Here is a 17,809-nt window from a genome sequence, read left to right on the forward strand (position 1 = left end):
GGTGGCTCCGTCAGCAGCGGGGGCCGCCGGGTCCGTGTGCCCGCAGGGATGCTGCTGCCCGGTGCGCAGACACGCCTTGGCTCCAGCAGCGTTTGAGCAGGACGCTTCGTGCGCTCCGTGCTCTTTCGCTTTCCTTTTCCTTCGGACTAAACAGGCGAGCGGGTTCTTTGGGGGATTATTGGCTCAGCGGGATGGCGGGGTCGGAGTGCCGCGGCAGAGATTATTTTCTATAAAGGCATTTTCTTACGTTCTTAGTTTCTGTCGCTAACTGAACATGTGGTTCACAGTCACTTAAAACCTCTAGGCTTCTGGTTTTGCCCAAAATGTTGTATCTTTTCAGAGTCTTTCATATTTCTACACTGCTTTTCAGTCTGCCTGTGCTGGTACAGGAGTGTTCAAGTATGAAAGTCAGACTTAAAGTTGACTTCCCTGTACCAAAAACTCATCTGAGCTGTGAGAAACTGTACCAAAGCCCAGGTGGTTCGTGTGCTGTGTGAACCAGTTCGGGAAGGATTACGAGTTAATGCGAGCTGGAGAGGTGAAGTGGTGCCTTTGTGTTCTCTAGTCTGATTAATCTTGCTGGTTTTATTTTTGCCTAAATGTTCTGCTGTGCTGTCCTTCACTGTTTGTAATGGAAGTGGTTTTGAAACAGAATGAAACACACTTCTTCTGCCCCCCTCCCCCCCAGGCCTAAAATGAGCTACAGTCAAGGAACTGAGTCATAAATACATAGAATGAATGTATAAAGGGACCCAAACTGTCCTGAGGGCTGACAATTAGTAATGTATCCAAAGGGAACAACAATAGGGAGGAAACATTGCAGATACACTTGAGGCCTCATTTGTTTGAATTTTGAAACTGAAGTGTGCTGTGTTTCCGTATGCATTTGTATTAAAGCTATTGCTAAAAATACATGTAGTAGGTCTAGTATTAGCTTTGTCTATGGAAAAGTCATTGAACAGGTGGTGTGATACTACTGGAAATGGCATTCTGAACCCCGCAGAGTTTTTCCCCTTGCCTCCCCAAATTGTTACTCTTGTGGCATTAGCAGACCTGTGGCTTTGCAGTGGCAGCACAGCAGTTGCCTCCTACCCACAGGACCTAAGGGGGAGGGTGTGCCTGGGGTGAAGGCTTGTTGTGGCTAAAGTTTCATGTTTGTGTGGGGAGATAAATTATCTCACGTTTTCTTCAGTTCCTCAGCGGCATCTCTTGTCAAGCAGCAGTCCCATTCAGACAGGACACGCTTCTCATTGTCCTGCTTTCCTTGCTGTCAAGTACATGCTGGCAGCACCCCAGTGCTACAAGTGCTTTTGGGCAGTGGAATTCGGCTCTGGAATTGTCTCGTGAGTTATAATGGATAGCTCATGTCTTGTAGGAACACAGTAACTTCCTTATTTGATCTGCACTAATTTACTTTAGCCTCTAAGTGGCCTCTGTAGGGACCAAGGAACTGAAACTATGAAGGTGGGCCATTTCTAACCACCATTAAAATGAAAGGAATTAAGTGAAAATTAATTGCTTTGTAGGTTGATAATTTCATAATTTAAACAAGATGTTTACTTCCTGGGTAGCAAATGATAAGAAAACTTGATTCTAATAAGTGTCTGTGCTGGCTGTTGAGAAGAGAACATACGATGGCTCAAACACTGACTGACACCATGGCTTCACCAAAATGTAGGAGTTGGTGCTGCTTCTGGAAGCAGTCCTGTCTCACTTCTCCTAGCAAAAGGGAAGAGGCAGTGTGGCAAGAAGGGTGGAATTTGGAACTTAAAATTGCTTTTCTTGCTGCTCTCTCTTTCTGCGTTTATTTTTAACCCTGATTAGTTTCCACATTGAGTTGTTTATGTGACAAGGTAAACGTTTATGCTGACTCCAAATAAAGAGCAGAGTGAAGGCTACAGTAAACAGCAGGGGAACTGATTTGTTTCCCCTTCATTTGTACTGGTGCAAAGTGTTTATGAAATGTTGATAATAGCAGTTCACTTAGTACCACATTAACCAGGATTTTTTCTGACCTTTCTAAAGCTGCGAGCAAGAACACAATGGAGAATAAAACTTCCTTGTGTGTTAAGTATATTACACTCTAAAGTATATTGTATTGTTATTAACTGGCTTTTCAGTGCTGCTGCTTTTGTGAGTCAAGAATTCTTGCACAGAACTAAAACCAGGCTCTTTTAGATTAAGACTGTATCCAGTGTAGATGCTTTTCAAGCACTAGTGGGAGGGCACAGGGTTGGCAGCCATGCTGCCCTTTTCAGATTTTGCTATTGAAATAATCAGGGTAGTGGCTGAATACCCTAGAACATGTGCATTATCTGCACTGATTGTAGATTATAAAGGTAAAGGAATGGGACTCTAAGATACACTTAGTATTTATGAGGTTTCAGAATTGTAAACCTATGCTTTAAAGAGAGAATTTTACATGAGTGTGTAAATGTTTCTGTCTGCTGAACTTTCTGTCCTTCTTGGAGATCTGATAGTATCTACAGGTTCACAGTCTTTGCTAAGCATTTTGTGTTTTGCAAAGTAGAACTTTTTTTTTCCTCTAAGAATTGCAATATTCTGTTTTGAAGGATCATGTGCTTTCCACACCGTATATATTTGTTTTCAAACACGTTCTGAGCTTCAAATATTGCATAAAAATCTAGCAGAGGAAAAAAATAGGGGTTTTTTTTTCCAAGTGCCCTTGTTTAATGGTTTACAAGTCCATTTCTTCTTTTTCTTCAATTTTTTGCCAGTGGTCCTTACAGGCAATGTCCAGCTCATCAAAATCAAGCATGCAGACAGGGGATATGTTTCTGATGAGATATTGTGGGTGAAAGGAAAACATTCTTATTCACTCCTTCAAACTAAATTACACAGGAATTTGTTGTTGGATTTGGAATCCTAATTAGATGAAGAATGTAGAAGAAGTGTCTTCAAAAAGATAAGAAATTCCACTCTGTACAGCTTTCTGCCTTCCTCCCCCAGGAAAGCTATTATTGTAATGCTTTTATTTGAGAAATATAGTTGAATTATTCTGGTATGCTTCTTCTAAGGAGGATGCAATCTTTTCATCCCATCTGAGTTTGAAAGAACTGGTTTAAATTAGGCTGAATTACTTCTCAGCATGGACAAATTTTGAATACAAATGCATTAGAGATATGTGTGACTTCTAATTTGGAGGACAAGGAAACAACACGAAACTCCCTTGGTGCTGGCAGTTCTGTGGTGAAAATAAGGCTCGTAATATGTATTTTTAATGAGGTTATGTTTTGTTGTTGCACTCCTGTTTACCTCCCCCCCCCAAAAAAAAAAAGGGTTGTGTATGAAGGGAATAATTTTGCAGGACTGTTAGCATGCAAATTGTTTAGTCAACTTGAGAGCAGCATGGAAACCCTTTCCTAGGAAAACCATCCTGTGTGGTCAATGCACATCACAGAGATGCCACTGGGACACTGATCTCAGGCTGGTCAGTGCTGCTGGGCCCTGCCTCCTGCAGACACTGCCATGGAGACATGCCCTGGACACTCTGGGCCTTGAGCTTTTGCTGTGTCCTGATGGGAGGGACATTCCAGAAGTTGTGGGAGGGAGGGAGGGAGGATGAGGGAAAGAATGCTATGGTACCTTTTTCTCTTTTCTCTAGACTTCTTATCAGTATGGCTTTTCTGGTAGGGAGCAGTCAGACGTCAAATTACTTGTTTTGACACTGAACTTCTTGGTTTGGAAGGTGGTGGTCAGACTAAAATTTTTTTTAATTACTCCCTTCTGCAGATATTTAATCTGTTAATTCTTTTAAACTTACATGAACACAGAGTATTTATTTGAGGTTTATAAAGTGTACTTACAAAAAGATGTACTTACTCAATGGAAAAACAAGTTACACTGCTTCAGATAGGTACTGACAGTGAGATAGAGTCAGTGTAATTCTGAAGATCAGAAATAGTCTGGATTCCTATTCTTTTCCATAATTTGAAGATACTTATTTTGGAATCACAGTATGACTTCAGCTGGAGAAGAGCTGGAAATCACCTGTTCCAAGCACCTTCTCACTGCAAGGCAGACTTATCCTTTAGATCAGGTTGTCAAAGGTCAAGTCCAGTTGAGTTTGGAGCTCTGCCCTCCAAGGGTGGAGGTTCAACAATATTTGCAGGCAACCTGTTTTGTCAGCCTGTGAATAGGTGAGCAGTGTATTTTACAAGTTCCTCATAAACATTTGATTGCTCGTTGAGATGTGCAGATTCCTAATGTCCAAGTTTACCAAGCTGTTAAATGCCATTCTAGTGACTCTGCTCACCTCTTTCTTTTGAACCCTCATTTCCTTCACGGCAGGGAAGGAGAGAAAGGGCCCCCATTTTATCTTTACCATGGCTTTGAGAGACCAGAAGATCAAGAAATAAGCATTTGTTATGCAAATGTGCACTTTGTGCATCTCCTGTTTCTAAATTACTGCTGGGTTTGAAATATTGGTTGATTTTGTTTGCTATTTATCCAGACTGTCTTTTCTATGGTATTGCTCTTTTCAACTTTTCCAAGTATCTTTTGGTTTTCAATTCTAAAACTATGTGAGAACTTAAATTATTGACCTAATCTCATGTAAGACAAGCTAATAAATTTGCTGAGAAGATTATCAAATTTCATCTTAACTACCCAAGAGCAAACTAGTGAGGTGCTGCAGCTTTAAGTTCCTGTGCTGTGTAAAATTATTCTTATGTTTCTTCTCTGTTATGTTCAGCTTGACACTTTACCTGGTTTTATAGCTTTCTCTTTACATTGTTTGAAGTTTTAATTTTCTAATAGAACTTCTTAGGTTACAATTTTCACTCTGTGCTTTGTGTGGGTGTCTGCTCAGTTGTAACACTGAATGTTTTGATCAGCTTTTCCCTTAGCTCTAAGAACCTGAAATTTAAGAATGACATTTTATCTTTAAGCCACCACTAAAAATATCAGGTTCATAGTCATAGAGTGAAGACTGAAATAAAAATCAGCATTTTGATGCAGCATACAGATAACATGCACAGTAAACCATATTTCTGTGTATATTATCTTCAGCAGAAATTTCCTGTATGTGGTTTGGTACATGAAACCTGACCTCCAGAATTTTTAACTGAGCTTGCAGGACCATTTGCTGAACTGATGAGGTTGGCTGGTAGCTGTACAAGGAAATGGAATACTAATTTCACATCATTTCAGATGTAGTTTCAGTGTAATTTAAGCTAGTTTGAGGGAGAGTCAAAAGTTGCTGGGTTGAGAGCACTCTCCCTTCTGCCTATTAGTTGTTTTAATGATTTGTAACACTCAGTGCTTTTTTAATGTATTTTTTTGTCACAGTCAAAATGTTGGGGCTTTTTTCCTCATCTTCTTCTCCTTCCTCCTTGTTTCACAACACTGTTTCTAAATTTTCACTGTTGGCTAATACAGGTGAAGTATCTTTTTTGATTACAAACCCAGCTGTATGCATAGATGTACTCCTGTAGAGCTGTTGTCAAGATCTGCATAACCATCTGTAGCAAATGAATTAAAAAAATATTTTCTACAGTCAGTAGATGGGTTTATGTTTTGGGCTGTGTGTGATACTGTGCAAGTCATTCCACTACTGCACAAAAATGCTTACACCTCTAAAGAGCCATCAGTAAAATTCTGAATATGATGGCCCAGTATCATACAAAAATAGGAGAAATTGTCTGTTCTGACAGAGCAAACAATGCCAAAGAAAATATTACACTAATGTGGAATTTTACAAATACAGATGTGTGTGTTCCTCCATGTGGAAAGTTTTCTCCCCTGGTTAATCTTTACACACTCAGACTCTTGAGATCCTCAGCAGTTCAAACAGCAGCTGATGTTTTCAGCAGAGTTGGAAGTTGTCCTGTTTGAGATCAGTGTGAACACAGGTGAAAATACTGAGGCTGCTAGCAAAGTTGTCACTGCTGTGATGCTCTCAGGATTATGTTTGCTTCTTTATCCTTCATGGGTTTTTCCTCCTATATATGTTTATCCTACAGTGTACAATTTTTTCCAACTTCAGTATTTGTTTCCCAGTTCCATTTGCATTAAAGGTATTATATAAATAAACCTTTAGTGTGTTCACATAGCATTGTGCATGAAGGCAGAAGTAATCAAGAATCCTCTATTTTCTTTCCTCTAATTAAAGGTGTGGTATCCCAGTGAGAATCTGTTTATTTAAATCAGTGGTGTATCAGTTTAGAGATAGGGATTATTTATATACAGAAGTGTGCTCTGAGTGTTATTAGGAGAAACAAATTTCCAAGCAAGAAAATATGAAAGTAATCATTCTCATTGCACTGATAAATTGTCCTTGGTGCTGTGTGTGCAACAAAGTGCCAAAATTCAGATACAGTGACAAGGATGCAAATTGTTGTAGCTGTAAAGGAACTAGGGCAACCAGGACTAATAATTTTGAACTTTTCAGATCAAAGGTATTTAAGAAAAGATTTAGCAGTTCTTAGCTAGGGAGCTGTGAGTTGAGCAGTACTGTGTGAAGTGTGAAAAGTGCATTTACCCCACTGGGTGTGCTTTGGGCTTCCCTAGCTGAAGTGTAAGGATATGGAATCACAAGACAATCCTGAGAAAAATGTGAATTCTCCTTTATATTTTATAAAAAAACTTTAATCAGTGTAATTTAAGAGGATTTGTTCAATCATAAGTAATGAAATACTCTGGTGTGTGTTGATTATACCCCCTCTGAAAATGTGGAGCAATTTACTGCTACTGATTTAGCTGCAAATAGAAGCCAAATGTGTTCAGCTGTGTGCCTGTGTCTGCACGTGGCAGGATGAGAGGCAAGGCAGCATTTTCTCAGTCAGATGGCAGGCAAAACCATATTGCTGTTGTATTTTTTTTTCTCCTCTGAGACACTAATTAAATATTTTAATTTTGTTTGTTTATTTATTTCTAGGGTGTGGATTCAGGATTTGTTCCCAGCGTTCATGATTTTGACAAGAAACTTACTGAGGCTGATGCTTACTTACAGATCTTGATAGACCAGCTGAAGGTATGGTAACTAAATGCTGCATTTTCTGTGTTGGGGGTCTGTTTGTCAGGCTGGATTTCAAGGCTCGCTTGAAAGGAAGCTCAACAGAGAAAGTCCATCAAGATGAAAATGCCTTTTTCCTAGGATTGTTAAAAATTAGAATATGTCAAGCAGATTGAAATAATGTGGTTTACAGTGGCTGAAAGATGCTGTTTTCTGTAAAACCTTTATGGAAATTGCAAGGTTAAATGTGTTGAGTTTCATTTTGAAACACAATTAAATCATTGTGTTGCTCATAGCATTTTTAGACTTATCTTGAGAAGATTTTGCCAAGTGGTGTGTAACTACAGTTGCAGATAGTTTCAGACTTTGTTGCAGTGGTGGTGGATAATCCATGCTTTGTCCTTGAGTGAAAACATTCTGTAGGAGTGTTGTACAATACAGCTTTTTTAAACTTTGTATTTTAAGAATAGATGGGACTGCAAGGAACAGTGAGGTCATATCTCTCAGTACTCACCTTATTGAGGAAAACACTTTTTGCTGCTGCTTAGGACACCTTTTTTCCCATGACTCAGCTGATTAAAATTGCTGTTAAATTGCTTCAGTTCTGCTGGGTTGGATTTTTTTCCCTGATATAATGTGCAAGCATTGCATGTGGGATATTCAGCAAAAATTCAGTTGGAGGGTAGGGTGCAGAGGGGGATGAGCACAGCAACGAAAATGAAGGTAGGCAGAGGAGATACAAACAAAATTCAGAGCTGCCCTGCAAAGACTTGGTCAGGAGCTGTCTTTTCTGCCACTCTGGAGCCATCACTTCACTGACAGAAGGTATTTAAATCTTTACACCTTCTAATTGTTATTGCAGGCCAGCTGGGGGGAGGGGGATAGAAATTAATTAATAATGAAAGATGAGTCAGTTTGAGGATGGACAGAGACCAAGATCACAGTCTATTTTTAGATCTAGAAATCAGCCCTCAAGGGAAAGGGAACACATGAGTAGGTTTGAGGCAGGCAGCCGAGTGGAGAGCTGCAGCTCACTTCCTAAAAATGACATCCTCTTCTGTGAGCTACAAGGGTGGATGTGATGAACTCTCAGCATTACCCACAGTCTTTTCTCTTCCTTGAACAATTCCATGGTTGTGTGTGCACCTACAGTGCCCTGTTAACTCTTTCAGCTCAGCTTGTGTTCAATGCACAGGCAGGCTTTTCAGTGAGGGTTTGTTTCACTTTGGTTTGTTGCATCTTAAGACAATTATCTTAAATTAATGCTAGGGAGTCATATCTTCCCCAAAAAATGTGCTTACAAATCTTCCACGATTTGGATCATGTACCTGAATCAAAGTACCTGGAAGGGTTGATAAGAGTTAAAGCTCTTATGGTTAAATGCTTCATATGCCCCAAAGGTTTTTGCTGAAATAGAAAAAATAGCTGGAGGTGTTCTGATGAGTTCAGTTATGTTCTTTAACCTCACCTTTTTGTTCAAATCAAGATGGAAATTCAAATCAAGATGAAATTGTCAGGCTTAGCTGTGAGAATTGGCCTCTTGCAGGATGGGATGATGTGAGAAATTAGTTACAAATCTGTTATATCACAAATGCTGTAAAGAAATACTAAGCCAAAACTGCTTTGGATCCTAATACCAGAGTTGTATGACTTTATCCTTATTAATTTTTTTTTTGTTTTGAAGTGTTGGTGGTTTTGTCTGATTTTATATGGAAAAATAACACTTTCAGTGTTTTCACAAGTATCTCTTTCTTTCAGCTCTTTGATGAAAAACTCCAGAACTGCAAAGATGATGAACAGAGAAAAGCAAGTACATTTTGTCTTAAAAATTGTTTATCAGGTGGTGTGGTGCATCAATTTGCTGTAGTAGAAATGCTAAGTACACATTTATTGGGTTGTCAAAATCACTTCAAACAATTTGAATAACTTACAACAGCTGTGTTGTGACTTATTTTGCAAACAAAAATAAAATAGTAGTAATGGGGGCCTTGACATTAGAAAAGGTTTCGGTCTGTTAGAAATAATTGCTCCTCTGCTATCCCATATATTGAAATGCTTCCAACAGTGTTGAAAGCATTTTAGCTTAAATTTGTTATTTTTTAATCTTTAACAAGGATGAGTGTTAAATGTTGGTAGGAATTACAAAGCTATTCCAAAGGCAAAAAAAGAAATACTCCTAATCAGATATTTCACATAATCAGTCTGCATCCTGTGTAGGTCTGTGACACATTGGAAGTCTGAGAATTCCACAGTTCATGCACTGAAGTGAGGCTGCCAGCAGTGTAGTAGAGGGGAGCACAGCTCTTTAAGCAAGGGAGTAATTCAGTTAAATGGTTTGTGTTCTTTGCTTCCCCTCCTGTTCCATCCCAAAGCCAGCTCTGTCAGTTCAAGCACTGCTTAGGAAAGGCTGGCACATACCTTTGGTGGTGTGGGTTTGGCATTAAGTGTCGTGCTGGTTTCATATATTAATTTGTGTGTGTGGAGGAGGGATTTAACAATTCCTTATGAAGGGTTTGTTACAGAGCAGTTGCTTCTCTTCAGCAAATGCAGTAATTTTGATATCATGAAGTAGTGGTATATTTCATCCTTGTTCCCTCCCTCAGTGTCTCTTGTGGAAAGCAAGCTGTGTTCTCTTGGTGTTTGGTTCCTGTTTTGAAAACTCTTTGATGTTTTCTGTGTTTAGTTTTACTTCTTTATAATGGTTGTGACCTTTCAAGTGTTATTCATCTCACCTGATGTGTTAGGTGGTGTCTTGGGGAGCTCCTTCTCATGTACAGGCTTTTAAAAGAACTTTGAAGTACCTCTCTGTCAGTGTGTTTAATCTCTAGACAACTGACCACAGGAGTAAGGCCTAAGGATTTTTATTTCTCCTTCAGTGTGTTTCACTGGGAAGAGTTGTCCTTCAATTTTGACCTCCCTCCAGATGCTGCTTTGCAGACCAGGCAGTACTTTCTTTTTTCCTGTGGCAGTGCTCCTAATCCCTAGAGACTTTCCACATGTTGTGCTGACTTCTTTATTTGTCTGTGCAAGGTATCTGTGGGACAGATGGATTCACTTTGCAGAGAAAGGAGGAGGCTCATTTCGAGGAGGTTGGCATCCTCTGGTTTTAAATCTTGATGAGGATTGCTATTAGTGCAGATTCCATTTATTCTCTATTAAAAATGAAGAACACTTGACATAGGACTCTTTTGTCTCTGCCTGTGCTGAGAGGTTTTTTGATAGTGTTTAGCATTTTCCCTGTTTGTTTGTGGAGGTATGGTTCAGCTCTCAGATTATGAGCTGAGTGTAATCTGCAGGATGCTTCCATCAAACCCATAGTTCTTTCCTGCAAGGAAGCAAGTTTTGGATATTTGAGTTTTAAGTGCTTCCCAACCAGCTGAGTGCTGTTCTACAACTGTTTATGGCCAGGGATTTCAAACCTGAGGTGTCGTTTTTGCAAGCTCACAGAGCATTGTACGAGCTGGCTTTAGTTACAGAGCATTTGGTCTTTTGAAGATGATGACACAGGTTATAGGTGTTCTGACACGCCTCAAGACCTCCTGGTCATCTTCCTTCTGAGGTGTGGTAATCTCTTGAATTAAGATGAAGACAGTGCAGATGTAGGCCTGGTGAAAATGCAGGGATTTTCATGAATTCCCTGTGCTGCATTGTTGTTCTGGCAGAAGTGCAGCAGCAGGGCGTGGGGGGATCATGCACAAGCAGCAGTGCTCCAGTTCTGCTGAATCCTCTGGTGGGGCACAATGTTTGTGTCTGATTGCAGAGGGAGGGAAGGAGGAGGGGCTGTGATCTGATCTGAGGCTGCTGGTGTTTCAAGGTGAAGACAAGACAGGACCTTGCTTTCTTACAGTGTTACTAGTGGGAATTCCAGCACAGCTTTTCTGTTAGTTTGGTGTAGTTATCTTGACCACACATCAGGGAGAAGAAAACTGGAGCACTCAAAGGCACCAGAATAGCAAAGAGGTGCCTGTTCACAGGCTGGAGCAAAGCTGACATTACTTAACAGGATTTGGGGAGGCAAGTGCAGGCTGTTTGAGCTGTTTGGTTCAAAACAAGTGCTTTTTGTGAAGGAAATCCAAGGCTGAGCACACAGATTTGGGTTGCACCTTACAGATTTCAGCTGTGAGTCAGCTCCCCCTCCATGCCTCTGCTGCCTCTCTGTGCTGGATGAGCTGATCCCTCTGTAGTCACATGATTGTTGAATAAGACAAAAATCATGTTGGATGAGAAAAAATTAGCCTTCTCAGTGATTTCCTAAAAAATCAGATGTCAAGGAGATGCAATGAGCAGCAAGTAGGAGGAGTAGTTTCAGCAGCAGCCTGCAGTTTGATTAGATTAAATATAGCAAATTGTGTTCTGCAATTGTAAATCTGCATTCTGCAGATGTAGATCTGCAGGAAATTGGTGTCAGATGAAAATATGTGTATTCATTACTGAAACCAGGGGAATGTCTTACTAAAATTTTATCTTCGAGAAAATTGTGATAAATGTTAGCAGTAAATGTTTGGGAGTTTTTGTTGTTTTTTTTTATTGGTAATGTGTTTTATCTCCAACATACTTGCTTATGGTTTTCCTTACAGTTTTGTGGTGTCTAAATTATCAAAGTTCCACGTGCTGTGTTCTTGCAAAGTGGTCATAGAGCACAAATGTGAAAAACATTGGATCAATGCAAACTGTCACTACTTAATTTAGCCAGCTCACAAAGGATTCATTTTCAAAGGAGAAAACATGGTTCTGTACTTAGCTGAAAGGCCTTAGAAATCTGCTTGTCTTGAGGATTTTTCCCTTTCAATCTTCCATGTGATCTTTGATAAAATTACCCTTTTGTCTGTACCTCTGTAAGAATAACAATGTCTCAGTGAACTCTTCGGAAAATTACAGATGGGAGGGGAGAAACCAACATCACTGAGTTGCATCACATGGCTTGAGGTCACTTTCTTATTTTCAGCAAAGGTGATGTCACTGAAGGGACCAAGATCTCAGTTTATTTGGTGTGTAAATACTCTATAACAAGTTGGGGAAAAAATGAGTCAAGAATGATCAAAGCTGCTGATGGCTGCCTCCAGTTGGCTGTCCAGCCTTGAGTCTGCATATCTCCTTCAGCTGCATCATCTTTCATCCAACAAGATTTGTGTTTGGGTGCATTGCCTATTCTATTTTGGTGCTAAAAGGCTCAAAACTTCTATGCTGTCATATTGTAAATGCTTTTTTGGATATGTCTTGATAAAGTTTAGACTGGAAGTCTCGTAGAGACGTGAAAAACAAACAAAAACAAAGCCAAGGAATTTTTAGCTGTTGGCATGTTTCTCTGCTAGCAGCAGGAGTAAATATAACATAACTTCATAGTATAACATCCCTCATATGATATATCCTAGATAAACATGATCCAGGCTTTTCAGTTTTTAGTAGGAAGGGCTGAGTCTGGGTTCTGTTTGGCCACCTCTTGCCAATTAATCCTGAAGAAAATGTTCAGCATCCCTTGAGTAATATCTAGAGCATAAGAATTATATCCAGAGCATAGCTGAAAATTTCCCCCCAGGAATTGCCTGAAAGGCTGTCACTGCATTTGTTTTCTTTTTAATCCACAAATTAGGACTGTTCATTTCTGTGAATTTATAGCTGCATGTTCTTTTATGCTGGAGGCTTTTCCTTGAAATGCCTGGTGCAGGGAAAGGATCCTTTACACACTTGGATTATTCAGCAATCAAGAAGATTGTGACTCAAGTCACATGAGACACTCAAGTTAATCAAAACAGCTCTCAAAAGAGCTCCTGTAATTGCATTAGTAGAGTTCAGTGCTGAGTCCAGTTTAGTGATTTTGCCTCCTGCAGACTGAGGAAAGGACATCAACAGGAAGCATCTGCTCCTGAGCCTGATGTGGAACATGGCATGCAGATGCCTTTGGCATGCCTGAGGTGCAGCTCCACACAGGAAATCTTTATGAATCAGTGTTTCTAGATAAAATTCAGTAGGCACATTTCCAGTTGCACTTTTACTGGAAGCAGAGTGGGAACATGTGTGCACTGTTATTTTCTGTGATTTGTTTCAAGCTGTGCTTAACTGCAAATGTTTATTGTGCTTGAATGATGGTCACTTCTTGTAATAGTGTTGAAATGTGCCACCGTTCAGTGCACTTTATAAGGATACAAAATGAACTTGGAATCTTCATGCTGCATTTCATTTTTGTTGATGCTATGCAAAAAGGAAGTGTAGATTTCAATGGGTAAATGTCACTGTTCAGAAATCCTTAACCTTGTCATCTTTGAGCTTTAATTATCAGTTTGACTTCAGTCTTGTCTTGCAAATTGTCTGTATATGGAAATAGTCTTTAACATGTTGGTTAAGGGCTTTTTTCCCTTCCCCAATTTAAAATTAAAATATTGTGTTTATACACTATTTAGGTCAAACCAGATGCTGGAAATTCCGTCTTTAATCTCACTGTTTTGATTTTTCTTTTACAGAAAATTGAAGGTCTCAAAGAAACAACCAGTGTAAGTTTCTTTAATTTTTGTAACTATTATATATTGATTCTGAAATTCACCTTATTTTCTTCAGGAAGTTTTGAAAACCTTTTTACAGAAAAATGAGAATCCATGTTAGGTCCAACATTGTGATGGCAGAAGCCACCTGGTTCTGGTGCTGTGTTCAGGTTTCTGTCCAGCACCTTGGGATCATGGAATATTGAGATTGGAAGGGGCCTCTGAAGGTCTGTAGTCCAGCCCTGTGCTCAGAGCACCATCAGCTGGAACAGGTTGCTCAGGACCAAATCTAGTTTGGATTTTGAGTAACTCCGAGGCTGGAGGCTTTACAACCTCCCTGGACAACCTGTTCCAGTCTTTTATTACCCATAAAAGAATAAAAGGTGTTTTCTTCTGTTCAAGGTGATTTTCCTGTATTTCTCTTAGTGGCCATTGCGTGTCCTGTCACTGGGCTCCACTGGGAAGAGTCTTGCTCTGGCTTCCCCTGCCTTCCCAGTCAGATATTGATCCCCCTTGAAAAGGTCTCCCTGAGCCTTTTCCTCTCCAGATTAAACAAGCCCAGCTCTCTGAGCCTCTCCTCCCATGATAATTCACCTGCCTGCAGCACTCTGGGGATGTGGAGCTGACCTCCATTTCACCCTGACAGCCTGGCTTTAGACTGTGTGTGGCTTTGGAAACTTCAGTTTTCTGCTGCTGTGCTTTTGTCTCTTGGAAAAAAAACTGGGGAAGGGAAAGTGGGGGCTCAACAGAACTGAGTGTCCATTTAGTTCACATCCAATATTCTATGTAACTAATAAATACAGAATATTAAGGGATAGTAACACAATCTTTTCTGAATTTTTTCTTTTCCTAGAGCATGGTAGAATCAATAAAACACTGCATTGTGTTGCTACAGATTGCTAAAGTAAGTACACTGTAAACTATTCTGAACCTTAGTTTCAGCATTAATCTAATTGAAACCTAAAAGTGCCTTCTGTATGATCCAGAACAAGAAACAATTATAAGTTGATTTCTGCTTTTATTTTAATGAAGTTTCTGAAATACTGAGTTCCACAGCAGACAGTCCTGCTAATGCTCATGGTAACAGTGCCGATGGTTCGAGTTTTCTTTCAGATAAACTTTCTTTTGCAGAGTTTGCTCTTAGACTAAAGAAGAACTTAGACAAATGTCAGGTTGACAGAACAGGAACTTAACAAAACCCTTCTTTCTGCTTGATTTAAGAGCGTGGCTAACAAGTAAAAAGGGGAGAAAGATGATGGAAATAATGAAACTGGTTTGGCAGGGTCTGTCACAGGTCTGAAGTTCATGAGGATGTTGGAACTTCTTGAAGTTAGAATTGTTTCATTTGAGAATGCAATGTGGGTAATGCACTTATGCTTTTCACCTACATGTTTCATTGGATTTTAAAACTTGGGGAGTTTTGGATTTACTGTTTGTCAGATTCTGCCCTTAGAGGTTTAACATTCTTTATTCAGAATATGTGAATTATGAACTGCTGATTTGTGTCTTGTGGATACAAAACCAATGCAAACCAAAGTGGAGGGAGGTGATAGTTTACAAAGAAATAAAGGTATTTTCAGAACTTCAGGCTGATCTACTCATAACACATTCTGATTTATCCAGAAATAGGCGTGGGCTCCTCGATTATATATTTTTTTCTTTAATCTAGACCAACTATTTTTTGTGGCTTTGGAATGCAAGACTGCTGTTTGTCTTCATTTTAGATGCCAGATACGTTGTACAAAATTTTGAGTGCAGTGAAAATTGATGTATTTACAATCTTACAGGATCAAAAGTCATTCACTGAATGGATCAGTGCATGTTTTGTGAAATTCAATTTTCGTATCTATTAAGATTTTGTGAAGAAAATGTTTGTTAATTAAGAGGTTTGTACAAAACCAAAACCTTTTTACAAGCACAAGGGTTGAAACATTGAAATAGTTTTGTGCCACATCAATTTGGAGCTAGTACAGTCTTTATTTAACATGCAGTGGTGCTACTTCAATCCTTCACTGCAGTGCCAGCAAGAAAAGCCTTTCAGTGTTTAATTTGCTGTTATTTAGTCCTGGGTGTATTTAGAGGTGTTTTAGTACAGTGAAGTCAGTAGACGATATGTCATTTTTAGGAATTTGATAGAGTAAATTGTAGATAGGTTAGATGGTAATACGCTGATTTTCTTATCTGTGTGATTTTCTGTATTGAGGAAGCTGTTGGAGAAACTGCAAGGAATTACTAACTCATTTTTCCTTAATTACTGTATAAATGTATTTAGTAATTCTTATTTTCACAGGGGTTCAATTCCTATGAAATTTTACTCTTTTTCAAAACTTCTGCTATGTAATTAGCCAATGTGAAATTGCAGAGTTATAATCTGCTTTTCAGGCTGTTGATCAGAGCTGGTAACTGAGTTATCTTTTTCTGTTGAATCAAATCCTGTTTCTGCTCTGAATTCATTGGGAGTTAGACAAACGTGACCACTTATGCTGATGCTAAAACATATTTTGAAGTTCTTTAGGTGGTTTGCTGGTAATGGACAAGCTGGTAGTGGCAGATGCAGTAACTTAGATCAGGTTCAGTATTTTACTGCTCCAGCTGCCACGTGAGTGTAAAGGCAGGTGGAATTTGAGTCCCCAAAGGTGCTAACACTTGCTTTTTGTTGCACTAAATCAGACCTTGAAGTCCTTCTTTCAGTACCACTAAATATTAACCAGTGTAAATAGGTGAGCTTACCAAGGAGTGGGGGTTTATTGTTTTGGTTATTTGCAAAACCACATCAAAAGCTCTTTTGGAGCTGTTGAAGACAAGGTGGGTTAAAGGGGTGCCTTATGCACAGCTAATTGCAGGATGTTGATCCACATACAGTGAAAAAAAAATTCCCAGTACTTTAATAACCTCATTTCTGCTTCATCTCTTCACCTTCTTTGCCACTCAGGCAACTGTACTTTTTACCTACAAGGAAGTTCTGTCTTCCTTCCCCCCACACCTTTTCCATTAACTGTGTTAGTATCCTGATTTCCTACTGCTGTAGACAATTTATAATACAGAGGGGTTTGGGGTTTTTTTTCACACAGTTCTGCAAGTTGCTTGTGTATGATGGAATCTGTGTAAAAATGTGTTGTGCCTGACTTGAGCTTTGTGCTCTCCATTAGAGACCTTTTGAGGTTCTGCAGGTTTTTTTCCCAAATCTGTAGGGCAAGTGTGACTGCTGACTGACACTGCTGGAAATAAATCATCTTAGCACCACCCTGCACCCCACTTTTACTTCCACAGTGCCTTTCTCATGAGACAGTTTTGCCAGTCTGTGTACCTTGGTAGTGTTACCACTTCTCTACATACTTAGAACTCTCTATTTCCAACACACAACCATTTATTATGTGAATTATTTTGGAACATTGAGCCAAATCTGGACTTTTGTTTATTGGAGTTTTGTTTTGTTTCTTTTTAAAATTGTGTGTTCAGTTGTTCTGTTTCATGGATTTTTACCTGTGTTAGTATTTGGACAGTTAAATTTTCATTAGCTTTCTGGTAAATCGAGTGTGTAATTGCAGCACTTGTACTGAGGTGACCCATGACATTTCCAAAATAATGAACTAAATACCAGCTAAACAGGAATGTCATAATACATTCATGCCTATCAAAAAGCAGTTCAAATAAACAAAGTGGGATGGGCAGGTGGAGCATTTGGCCTGTGTTGTCCCCTTTGTGGCAGCTGAAGATGCTGCTCTGCTCATGTGTGTGGTGTAAAATACATTAAATGTTGTGCCAGTGATGTGGTAAACCTCAGTCTTAGAAATATATGTTATATATGTGTTATGAAGTAACTTTTATAATTTAGGTATTTAGTTTTGCATCCTTCCCTTGTCTTTTTCACTCCATTTCTGGCCAGTCTTGCCTGCCCAGTTTTGTGGAATTTCTGCCTTCCTCACCTGACTGATGCTGCTGCTGGTGCATTACTGAGGTGGGAGAGCAAGCATCAGTGCTCCTGCAGCATCATTGTGGTTTATTTCTTAGGTCTTAGAGATGATGGACTCAACATGGGGGGTTTTTTATCTTGGGGAAAAAAATGTGTTTTGTAAATTTGCAGCCCAGTGGAACTTTTTGTCCTTGGTGTTCTTTTTATCATGGAAGGCCAGACTTCAAAAATGTCAGCTAGCAGAGATGAAATTTGGACAGCCTGTTGCCAACTGTATTAGCTAAGGAAGGATGTATTAAGTGTCAAAACATAAATGTGTGCAGATTTTCTTTATACTTCTTAGAGATTTTTTTTTTTCCTTTAAAATGTAACTAGAGATCCAGGGGAATGCCCTGCAGACAAGTTTGGAGGTTCACACTGGATAAAACTAGGCATTGATGTACT

At 39.4% G+C, this 17,809-nt stretch overlaps 1 protein-coding gene across 4 annotated transcripts in view; it reads left to right on the top strand.

Moving 5' to 3' along the window:
• Window positions 1-17,809, top strand: part of OSBPL9 (oxysterol binding protein like 9) — a 57,742-nt gene that overhangs the window by 27,098 nt on the left and 12,835 nt on the right. For all 4 annotated transcript variants that reach the window (XR_005627675.1, XM_039711421.1, XM_039711422.1 and 1 more), the window contains 4 exons: window positions 6,899-6,994; window positions 8,735-8,782; window positions 13,435-13,464; window positions 14,306-14,356. Coding sequence is in view for 3 of the 4 variants with exons in the window: in XM_039711421.1 (XP_039567355.1) it covers window positions 6,899-6,994; window positions 8,735-8,782; window positions 13,435-13,464; window positions 14,306-14,356 (225 nt within the window). In the remaining variant the exon portion in view is untranslated. The remainder of the gene's footprint in view (window positions 1-6,898; window positions 6,995-8,734; window positions 8,783-13,434; window positions 13,465-14,305; window positions 14,357-17,809) is intronic.

Source organism: Passer montanus, unplaced genomic scaffold, assembly GCF_014805655.1.
Source record: "Passer montanus isolate IOZ18808 unplaced genomic scaffold, ASM1480565v1 scaffold25, whole genome shotgun sequence".
Lineage (NCBI taxonomy): Eukaryota > Metazoa > Chordata > Aves > Passeriformes > Passeridae > Passer > Passer montanus.